The 12,140-nt window shown below is 37.8% G+C and overlaps 2 protein-coding genes across 2 annotated transcripts; both read right to left on the bottom strand.

Moving 5' to 3' along the window:
* Positions 1–252: 252 nt before the first annotated feature.
* On the bottom strand, positions 253–776 carry LOC308422957 (hydroxyacyl-thioester dehydratase type 2, mitochondrial-like; the record flags this gene model as incomplete). Its single annotated transcript, XM_080919555.1, has 1 exon — positions 253–776. One exon carries the CDS (start codon positions 774–776, stop codon positions 291–293), a length of 486 nt encoding a protein of 161 aa, XP_080775681.1. The 3' UTR covers positions 253–290.
* LOC308422958 (ribonuclease P protein subunit p14-like) lies at positions 763–1,258 on the bottom strand. The gene has a single exon (XM_080919556.1). It carries the CDS (start codon positions 1,243–1,245, stop codon positions 877–879), a length of 369 nt encoding a protein of 122 aa, XP_080775682.1. The 5' UTR covers positions 1,246–1,258; the 3' UTR covers positions 763–876.
* Positions 1,259–12,140: the final 10,882 nt, after the last annotated feature.

The raw sequence follows: 12,140 nt of genomic DNA, 5'->3' as shown, positions 1-12,140 counted from the left end.
GGAATTGAACCCAGATCCTCTGGAAGAGCAACCAGTGATCTTAACTGATAAGCCATCTCTCCAGCCTCTCTCAATTGTTTTCTAACTGGAAAAAAATCCAAACCTCAATAGATGATGAGATCTTGCACATATTTAAGTATGGACAAACCATGCACCAATCTGGAAATCTCTTCCACACATGGCTTCAGGGTGCACCAGCATTCTTTCACAAAGAGCAACAGCCCACCTGCCCAGATGTCATTTGACAGCAAGAGCACAGGTTTTTGAAGGTATAACTTTAAATGTGTATTTCAGGAACTAGGAGCTCCTGGGACCATCACTTTAACCCAGCCTTCCATAACTGTCTTTTTACTTTCTATCACACAACAGGACACTGTGACAACAGCCACAGACTGCTTCAGCCTCTTCACCTCTGCAGATGCTAAAACCACTTCTCCAATATATAGAGGAGCTGGAAATTTGATTTCCTGGGAAAGAAACACACAGCCTGGCCCTGGCATTGTAGTGCCCAGGAGAGCCGAAGTAAGTCCACGTATCAAAACTCCATGCACAATTGTCTTTCCAAACTTGGTGTGTTTTGCAAAATCATCACTTAAATGCAAAAGATTGACATCTCCCATTAACTCTGAGAAGATAGCCACATCCTGCTGTGTGAAGGCTCTGCTGAGCTCTGCTCTGTCTCCAACTTTCACGAGCACGTACTGAAAACACTGCCCTGTTGGTACCACGTGATGTTGCCACAGTCTCCTCGGAAGCCCATTCCACATCTTCAGCATCTCCAAAGGTCATCAGCAGGGGCTTTAGCCTGCCTGTTTCCAATCTGTAGACACCTAAAGACAGTGTCGAGAGTGGAGGCGTCTGGAACTGTAAAGGTATTCAGTCCAATATGTGTTCCCTGCTATTGCCAGATAATGCAAGGAGAAAGAGAGACACCTGAATCACTCTGAAGGCACATTTCTTGCTTTTATAGGCTCCAAGCAAGGTCAAAGAGCTCCACAATTTGAGCAGACCACTGCTGCATACTCTCAAGATGGCTGACAATGTCTTCTCATCATAGGTGACAACATCCACAGGTAGAGCAGCACCAACCTCCCCAAACAGGTCTTTCAGGGCTGAAACAAGCAGCTGTTTGAACTGGGCTGCATTCAGTCCAACTCCGTGTTCTTGAAACTCTAGGCAGACTTTCATGTAGTGGTGCTCCGAGGGGCTCCTGTAAACCACTCTTTCATAGGCAGTAGCTGGCATCTTCCAGCATGGGTACCTGTAGCAGCCCAAGGCTGGGCCAGGAAAACTGGTGTATTTACATTTGACTCCATTCCACACTGCCCCACAGACACACAAACACACATTTAATTTAGAAATTTTAAAGAAGTTTCTTTTCCCATATGCCAACATTAATTAATTAATTAATTAAGCTAGTAAGTTAGTTAGCTAGTTAGTTATTTTTAAAACAGGGTTTTTGAAGCCCAGGCCAAAACTGGCCTTGATCTCCCAAACTTCTCAATTACTAGACTTGTAGGTATATGCCTCCAAACCTCATTTATGTAGTGTTAGGAATTGAATCCTAAATGGTTCCAAGAAGGGAGGCCAGGATTCTACAATTTAAACTATGTCCTAGCTTTATTCTTCAGCTTTTTAAAGGCTATTATTTACATACATACATTATGTTTATGTGATGACATCATGTAACAATTTATTTTAATTTAAACTTATTAATTGATTTTTATAACTAGCCACAAACATTAAGACAACAGACTAATCAGCTCTTTATAGATATGATGCACTTATAACCACAGGGGATTATGCCAGTGTTTATCTACCTAGATGTTATCTTGGTAGTTGTTTATTTTAAAATCAACATATCTGATAACAACACCATAATTCAGAGATATCTGCTGTATTTTCTGTTTTCCACGTTTGTGTTTCTAAATTGACAGTTCATACAATTTACTGCTGAGATTATGTGCAATTTAAAAACAATGAATTAGATGCCAAGGTTTTAGGTTGTTTTCTTTATTCATCATATGGAAAACCATTTTTCTCATCTACTCTCCAAAAAAAAAAAAAAAACCCTTTGATTCCAAATTCAAATCTCTTCTTTATACAAGTAACCAAATCAAAATACATCATATAGTCTGCCAAATTGTAGATCTGGCTTGATTTTAAAAATATGAAAATTATGGAAAATAACAGTTATGAAAAATCTCACATATACATGTGTGTATATATATACATACATACATACATACATATATGCATGAAGATACATATAAATTACATATATAAACATATATACATATGTGCACATGTACACACTCACATCTATAGCTGTATAACAAGGCTATTTTCACCAAGCCAAAGATAAACAAGAATTATTACTTGTAGCTCACAACTGCAGACAATGTTCATCTCAGTAGGAAACCCAGGATCAGCAGATATTTCTGGTGAATGTCCTGGAACTTAGCCTTAGGAAACTGTAAATAAATTTACTATTTCCTTTCTAATATAAGAAAGCTTGGGGGCACAGCTGACGTCCTTACATATCCCCCAGGTTAAAATCCCTAAAATTAAAATATGACTGCTCTTTAGTTGAGGTTGATGAAATTTGAAGTAAATTCACCATAATTCTCATGGTAAATAAGACTACCCAGGAATTGTTCATTTTCTTTTTATAATCTAAGCATCTTGAACAGGTACATGAGTGTCCATTTGTGTTGAAAAGCTATAATTAATTCATGTAAGCATGCATAAACCAGACTGAGAAATGTCTTACCTTCATTTCTTTTTATAAATCTGATTGAAATGAGCCCAAGAGCTTAGTTATAAGAATAAATCTATTTTCTGTTATGTTGCTCCAGAAAGTTCCTTTAAACCTGATGAATTCTTTCCTCTTGCAATAATTTATTCACAAATGAAGGTTCATGAAATTCATAAATAGCTATGGTACTTTGAATATTAAGGGCCTATTTTTTTCTCAAGGTTTTTAAGCACATCCTTTCTCCCATTTTCTACTTATATATAGAAATGTTCTTTTATTGCCTAGAATGGTTTTGTTTACATGCCAAGGTTAACAAGTGCCTAACTCTCCTGTCAATTGTAATAATTATCCGTGTCAATTTAAGAGGACACCAGTGACTTAACGTGTTGTCAAACATTGTGGGTGTTTCAGTTGTCTGCAAGCAATCTCTCTGAGATTGAGATATGAAGAAGTAGCTGCGCACAGCAGGGAGTCCTAAGCAACCTGCTGGGGCTGTGGGTTCATTAAAGATAAGAAAAAAATGCAAGGAGGGGGAGACATGTTCTATCTCTCTCATCCTTGTCTCTGTCTGCTCCTGACGAGGTTCAACTTATTCTGCTATTCACATGAGTTTGTTCACGTCCTGGTATTTAATCTGAGATTAAAATGACCCAGTCAGTTCTCCTAGACACCTTGTTGACTAAGTATTTTGGGATTCCAAACTCTAGAACTGAGTAATACTGTTCTTTATGACCTATTGTTGCATAATCCATTGTCTATTTTTCTATCAGTCTATATTTTTCCTATCTATCTACCTATTTTTATCTATTCCTGTATAAATATGGATAAGTAAATGGGATAGATATGAACAGGTGTGTGTATGTGTGTGTGTGTGTGTGTATTTATGGTTAGTGAGCACAGCAATTCATGTATGCTAGACAAGCTCATTTCCATGCAGCTGCATTTCTAGCTCTTTCCATGCTACATATCTGCTTTACTCTCTCTGCTTCACTGGAGAAGAAAAATTCATACATGTTATGTAGTTAAATGGTTCTAGGCAAGATAATGTTTTATAAAACTATTGAGATTTTTAGGCTTACTGCTCTCAACTGTTTCTGCTCATAGAAAAGTCCCTGATACTTCACGAAACACAATAGAAACACATTAAAAAATAACCCACTGGAGAGATAAGCATGTGATATTCCAAACACCTTTATTGAAAATATGTTCTTTCTCATACAGAGTATCTTGGTTATATTTACTCTCCCTTTATTTTTACTTCTTCACTACTTCCCCGCTTTTTTCCCTCTTTTCTCTGCTCCAGATCCATCTCTGTCCCTCAGAAAAGAACAGGATTTGAAGAGATAGCAACCAAAATGACCAAATAAAGTATGATACAATGAACCAAAAACATGTGTATAGAATTTGAACAGGCAACCAAACAGGATGAAACAAGTCCCAAAAGCAGGTAAAAGAGTCAGAGATCTACTCATTCCCATAGTCAAAAGTCTCATAAAAATCTTAATCTACTAGCAATAACATATAGAGAGGGCCTGGGATACAGGCAGGAAGTTCCTGTGCTTACTGTTTTGATATTTAAGCTCATAGGCTCTTGCTTAATTATTCAGAGGACCATGTTGTACTCCTGATGTTCTAAATGCTCTCTAATTCTTACAAACGTTCCACCTTCTCTTCAGCAGAAGTCTCTGAATTCTAAGGAGAGGGACTTGATTGAGTCCAGCAATGGTGACTCTCTCTATACAGTGTCTAGCGGTAGGTCTCTCCATCTCTAGTCATCTGCTGCCAGAGAAACCTTCCCTGGATAAGGCATGGATCTATGAGTATAGAAGAATGTCATGTTATTAATTTGTTTTTTTAGACCAGTCATGTTTGGTTTTACCCTAGGACTCTGGGATACACAGTCTTTGATTCTTGGTTACCTGAGCAGTATCAGGTACTACACCCAAAAGTTCTATGCCTAGAATATTTTGCAGGCAGGAAATATTGCAGGTCACAGGTTTTGTGGCTAGGTTAGTATCCATGTTTCTCTTTAGATAACATGTAAAGAACCTTCCCATACCAAAAAGACTAGAAAATAAAGGTAAAAGCTCCAGGAGGCACCAGCTCAACTTTTCCCGTCCATTGGAAGGACTTAATACTTGTTTTTAGAGAAATCATCGCCATGGTAGTTAATGTAGTTAATGCTTCCTCTCCTCAGGAGCTACTTTTTCCTCTTCCACTCTCTCTCTCTCTCTCTCTCTCTCTCTCTCTCTCTCTCTCTCTCTCTCTCTCTCTCTCTCTCTCTCTCTCTCTCTCTCTCTCTCTCTCTCTCTCTCTCTCTCTCTCTCTCTCTCTCTCTCTCTCTCTCCTCTCCATATGTATGTGTAGTGTATGAATATATAGGTATAGGTATAGATTTATATATTAAGACTTATTTATCTTATGTATGCAAGTACACTATCACTTTCAGACACACCAGAAAAAGGCATCAGATTCCATTACAGATGGTTCTGAACTACCATGTGGTTGTTTGGGAATTGACCCAGGACCTTTGGAAAGGTGGTCAGGGCCCTCAATGACTAACCCATTTCTCCAGCCTCTTCTACATATTTCTATAACTATAGTTATACCTGGTAATTAGCTAAGGTTCCAACAGGTTCAATATGTATCCCATGAAGAGTTATTCCACACAGATAAATTAAAATTAAGAAGTGAAGTGTGGTTGTCGTACGTAAGGAGGACATCTGAGTTATAGGATCTGATGTTACATTTGGTAATGGTTGAGATTTGAGAAAGGGAGGAGGCAGGCTGAAGAGAATCTCTCATTATTCAGACTCCATACAACATCCTGAGTGGAGTTTGGACAGAAGTGAGGTTGTAAAATAGAGTGAAGGAGCAAGAAGCATATTACTAACAGATGATGATGCTTTTCCCTGCTGCGGATGTAGGCTCCTCTTCTCTACAAGATACGTATATCTCCAACAATAGCCATGATACCATATTACTAACAGATGATGATGCTTTTCCCTGCTGCGGATGTAGGCTCCTCTTCTCTACAAGATTCGTATATCTCCAACAATAGCCATGATACCATATTACTAACAGATGATGATGCTTTTCCCTGCTGCGGATGTAGGCTCCTCTTCTCTACAAGATACGTATATCTCCAACAATAGCCATGATACCATATTACTAACAGATGATGAGGCTTTTCCCTGCTGCGGATGTAGGTTCCTCTTCTCTACAAGATTCGTATATCTCCAACAATAGCCATGATACCATTGCTGCTACAATTGTACAATTCATAGTCTGCATTCCACTCACCTGAAAACTTCAATTCTTTTAAGAATTTTATAATCACACAGAACATTTTCCTCACCCTTCTTTCAAGGGGAAACTTGAGGTCATACAATTGACACTATAAAGGGTATGTTATTAAATTTATCTAGGAAATATTAAAATATGCAACACTAATTAACCTAAATTATCATGGACCCCAAAATGACTGGGAGATAATAGTACTCTTGCAGACACTGAAAACTGATGAAAGGAATAAATTCAATGCCTCAGTTGAAGTTTTATGCTGCCAAGGAAGTTTCTGCTATTGTTTATTCACTAAGACTGACCTCTAATTAGGGTCCAGTTAGGGTCTATTATTCCAAACAGACACAATTCTGACTTTGAATGGTCATTTTGGCCTATTCAAATATCTCCAAAGGGGCACCTCAAGAGGAGAGTACAAGGGTACAATGATCATTATGTCTCTGTCTGCTGTTAAGTACCCTTGATTTTATCAGGAGAAATAAAAATGAACAATAAATCTATGTAACAAGTATTCAAAAAGAATAACAGTAATACCCAGTAGAACACGGTCAATCTCATTCATTCTAAATGCAGCTTAACAAGGAAACTGCTTAATGTTTTACCATGGCAGTTTCTCTGTTAAACTGAACAGAGATAAATAGTATTGGTTCTTTAATTCAGGAAAAGCTTCAGGGACCATATAGTTTTATAACCATTTCAAGATGTATTCTAAAGTTTTTATAGCCACTTTCTACTTTACAGATGTTCAAGGCGCTTGGGACTTCAGAGGTCATCACCCTGCCTGAAGGTAAAATACACTCAAGTCCTCCAAGAATTTTTTAAGGAGAGAGGGGGGGGGAGTGGAGGGCAGGAGGGAGGGAGGGAGGGAGGGAGGAAGAGACAGAGGGACTGACAGAGAGAGAGGGAGAGGGAGGGGGCAGGAGAGAAGATTTAGGAGTTCTTTATTCTGTAGCAGTACCCTTGTCATTCTAGCCACAAAGTTCCATGGAGCTTTAAAGCCTCAAATAGTCATCTTTAAATTCAGAGAACATTCCTCCATAGAAAAGGATAATCTCAAACTGTCAACAGGATCAGTAGGGCCCACCACTGTCCTTCGGATTATCCGTGTGTCTTTGATATTCTTCAGAACCAAATTGTGTACCCTTTAATAAAACATCAACGACAACAACAAACAGACCCAATTGCTTAGCAATAAAAAAAAGGCAAAAACTTAAAACTGCAAAGCTCATTGTACTGAGGCCAAGAAGTCGTGGTACAGATGCTGTCTAAAGAGATGCTTGACTGTAGCAGCAGCAGGAGAAAAGAACTGTTTCCCATTACCTCTAACAGCAGGGTTTGTTATCATTTAAGTACACGCTCTAATACACTTAGTGTTTTGTGCTACATTTAACAAGATTAAGTGAACACACACTGCTTCAACTCAAATCTTCATCGGAAATCAGAGGCAAGCCTCATTTCTTTCCCAAACATCCTCATGCGACTCATTAGTAGAGCAAATTTCATATACGAAAATCTGTTTACTCAGGTGTGCTATTGATCAGGGAAAAGATTTTCCTTTCAGGTAACTCTTTTTGTTTTCTAAACTCTAAAACTCTTTCTGGAACACCCTTAGAAATGGAGCTATCAGGGAAGTGCTATTAGGTACTATGACTGGCAAAGGAATAAAAAGGCCAGTGTGAATCCAGCAAAGCATTACAAGAAAATGAGAAATATTAGTGCTGACAGTTCCTACATGGTTGTATAACAATAAATAATTATGGTTGGACAAGGGGAAGGTACTTGGTACTCTGCGCCAAACACATGATATTTTACAGCCACAATATCTTATTGATCTCTCTTACATGAAAACAACTGAACTATATGAAAACATCAAACAACATGTGGTCACTACTAAGGATGATGTTATTAAAGATGCCCCCTTTCTCTTCTACCCTAGGCATAGAATTCCTTTCAATGGCTGTCTCTATTTGCTCACAAATGACTTCTTGAATTTATATGATGAGTAAAAACATGTGTGTTTGAATCTAGACAAATCTATCTTATAAGATACCTTTAAATTTTATTTTTCTATTTCAAGAACCAGAAATATTCATAGCTTATATTTCCTAACTTCTCACACTTTCATGTAACAAAGTATGACCAAATATATGAAATAAAAGTGTGACTTGGGGCCTGGGAGGTAGCTCAGTCAGCAAAATATTTGCCTCCAAACATGAGGAACTGAGCTCAACTGTCAGCACAAGAAATCACATAACTGTTAGTGCTTGGCTATAATCCCGGTACTGAGGAAGCAGAGGTAGGTACATCCCTAAACTCTTTGTTCTTTCATAGTCTACTTGGTGATATCCAAGATAATAAGAGACTTTTTCTTACGAAAGAAAGATGTATGTTTATAAAGGCATGATTCCAAGACAACCTGCGTCCCCATATGTATGCATACCTCTGCATACACAGTTCTGCACCCACCCCTGTACACTACACTACACACACATACACACACACACACACACACACACACACACACACACACACACACACACTGCTTCTTCTATCTATGTGACATTTGTCTATTTTCCCCCCAATTTTTTAATTGGAAATTCTCTGCATTTACATTTCAGATGTACTCTGTTTCCCACAATCTCATCTCTCCTCCCCCTCTCATTGCCTCCATGAAGGTGCTCCCTCTCCCAAACACCTTCTCCCACCTCAACACCTTGGTGTTCTTCTGCAATAGGAGAAGGAGCCTTCAGATATTTGTCTCTTAAGCACTTTAAAAATCTGTGCCTATTTGGGTATCACATACTTTATGAGTCTCCTGTTATTTTCAACAGACTATGGTTCTCTGTAATGAACACAAATCTTTTCTATCCGTTCATTAATTATCAGTGATTAGTGATATGATTTTATTGGGTTATGGTTTTCCTCTTGTCCTTCACAGAATAATTGTCTCCAAATATGTTTATGCCTAATTAAAGTGGAAATTTCTGGTTTCTTGAAAAATTTGGTTGTATCACATGATTCATTTTCTAGAAGCTGTCTTACAAGAGGGCTTGTGGTATTTTTCTGAAAATAAACTTGAGAGCATCCATGATTTTTAGAAAGAATTTAATAAATATAACTCCATAGACTGTGAAAGGCTGCTCTTGCATTACAGACACCTTCTTTGTCCCCTGTCTCTGGTTGGTGGATTAAAAGGGAGATTAAAGCATTTAAGCATCATAAATGAAATATATTAAGAAAAATCTAAGACTACACCTTGTGAATGCATTGTGTAACATGATAAGGGGAATTTGGCAACAATTAATTCAGGACATATACCTTGCAACAGAGAGACAATATAGTACTATGTGAGTAGGCTCAATATAACCATGCAAATCTTTAACTAATTCTCCTGTCTGTCAGACTCGGTTCTCAGGGAATAAGAACAGGGAAGAGGCAAAGAAAGGCAATGTAAGATACCCAGTGATTACTTTGAGGTACCCAAGGGATGAGGGGGTCCTCTTTGTTGTGGAGAAAACTCAGATTCTTTCCCAGGTCTGAAGAACAAAACAGAAACTCATAACTCTCATCTTAAGCCAGTAAAACTTCTAATGTCCAGAACTGGATCTACATAATGTTTCAAAACTTAAACCAACATATAGAATACATATGGTAGCAATATAAAATCAATATGCAGCCTTCATATCTTACCAGGTTTTCTTCAGTTGCTCTCTATTAGGAATAACTTAGGAGGGTTTTCACCTGCTTTACTTCTCTCTCCACATTACAGATTTCCGGGGACTCTTCAAACCATGACTTCTGTAATTCCTCACTGTGTGCTTATTGCTAGATGACTGGAAACTGTGATTTACATCTGGTTATGCTGAGAGTTCCCCATTCAGTTCTATTCAGCTTCACTAGTCATCCTAAATCAGATTTCCTAAATCCTTTATTTCCCTTCCCTCATTATTTCTGACCTAAACATTTTATAGCTTAATATTTTATTATATATTTGTGAAGTTTCATAAACCCTTCATGGGCTAGAAAAAATAAAAGTTAAATCTTTCTGAATGGATAGGGATCCATGACCCTTGCATAGAAATGTGCACCGTCCTATTTTTGTACAGCTATAAAATCACACATCACATGATCAGATTTTAGATATGTTTCTTCCTTTTTCATAGGGAAAAATTCTCTTAGGTCTGTCCAAAATCCAGCATATTACAAGAAGTGACAATGGGTGGCAGGATGGTTACAGTTCTGCAAGGATGGACAATATCACCCTCCTTTCATTTTTGTCAATTTTGTAAAATTTCTTTAAAGTTAAGCCTTTTATCTTAGTAATATTATTTATAATGGCAGCATAGTTTTATATTTACATGGGAGATATTTTTCTTTTGATTAACCAGATTTCTACTTGTAAATCAGAGGGTGAGCCAATTTTCCATTTCTTTTTGTTACACATAGCTTCAGAGGCTAAAGAACTCGAACTGGAAGGCTGCTGTGTAAGCCAACAACAGCTGATACTGTCTCTTGGCATCACCCGCCATTGTTCATGCTGCACTATGTTCATAGAAGTCTTTCTTGTAATAGCTAGAAGCTGGAAAGAACCCAGATGTGCTTCATCAGAGAAATGGATACAAAAAAAAATATGATACATTTACACATTGGAGTACTAATCAGCTATTAAAAACAATGACTTCATGGAATTCTTAGGCAAATGGATGTAACTAGAAAATATCATCATGAGTGAGGTAACCCAGCCACAAAAGAATACACATGGTATACACTCACTTATAAGGGGATATTAGCCCAATCAGAATACACAGATACAATTCACAGACCACGTGAAGCTCAAGAAGGAAGACTAAAGTGTGGATGATTCAGTCCTTCTTAAAAGGGGGAACAAAACAGAAGGAAATACAGAGACTGAAGGAAAGGCCATTATCCAGAAACTGCCACCACCTGGGGATCCATCCCATATACAGTCACCATACTCATTGCAGCTGCCAAGAAGTGCATGGATAGCTGCCTGATATAGGAGCCTGTTATGGCTGTCTCCTGAGAGGCTCTACAAGAGTCTGACAAGTACAGAGTCGAATGCTCACAACCATATCAATCAGAACCCCACCCCAGAGAGATCCCAGGGACTAAACCACCAACCAAAGAGTACACATGGAGAGACCCATGGCTCCAGCTGCATATGTAGCAGAGGATGACCTTGTTGAGCATCAGTGGAAGAAGAGGCCCTTGATCCTGTGAAGACTTGATGCCTCAGTGTAGGGGAATGCCAGGGTGGGGAGAAGGGAGAGAGTGGGTGGGTGGGGAAGACCCTCATAGAAACAGAGGAAGAGGTAATGGGATAGGGGGTTTCTGGATGGGAAACTGGAAAAGGAAATAACATTTGAAATGTAAATAAAGAAAATAAACAAAAAACAAAAGAAAAATGGAGCTGTAAACTTATTTCTAATGTCTTTACACTAGTCAGTAAGAAATTACAAATGTGCTTGTTTTTGTAAATATAATTATTAAAGTATAGAATCTATTATGTATCATTCTAACTTAGAATTTTTATAAATAATAATACCACATAATTACATAAACTCATTCAGAAATCATTGCAGTGTTTTAGATATCTGTAAAGAAGCCTGTGATCTTTAGCATGTTCTGAACTGGGAATTTATAAATTATATCAGTTTTGTTGAAGACCATTAAGAGGTGGGATATCTCACTAGTAAATGTGACTTGTGCATATGTCTCCTAAAATATCAGCAGAGAGGCTAACGCAGTCCTACTTCCCAACACTTCAGTAGACCTTGCTTTTTATATTTTCATTTAGTTATTTGACAAAATTAGTGCAATTCTTCATCTATATTGTGAGTGTCTTAAATGTTTTTAGTCCCAACAAGAACTAAACCTAGGGAAAAAAAATAAGGCAACAGGTCTTATCTATCATTCTTACAAACACCTACTTCCAAAGCTGTCCTTGACTGACCTCTAGTAAACTCTATCTTTAAAGGATTCTCTTCTTCCACTAAGTTATAAGTTTGGTTTATTGTGTCTGTTGTGTTTGAACCTAGACGTGATTAATTGTACTTAT

Source organism: Micromys minutus (genome assembly GCF_963924665.1).
Source record: "Micromys minutus genome assembly, chromosome: 7".
NCBI lineage: Eukaryota > Metazoa > Chordata > Mammalia > Rodentia > Muridae > Micromys > Micromys minutus.
Note: the sequence above shows the minus strand (reverse complement) of the source record. Positions and strands in the feature narration are given on the sequence as shown.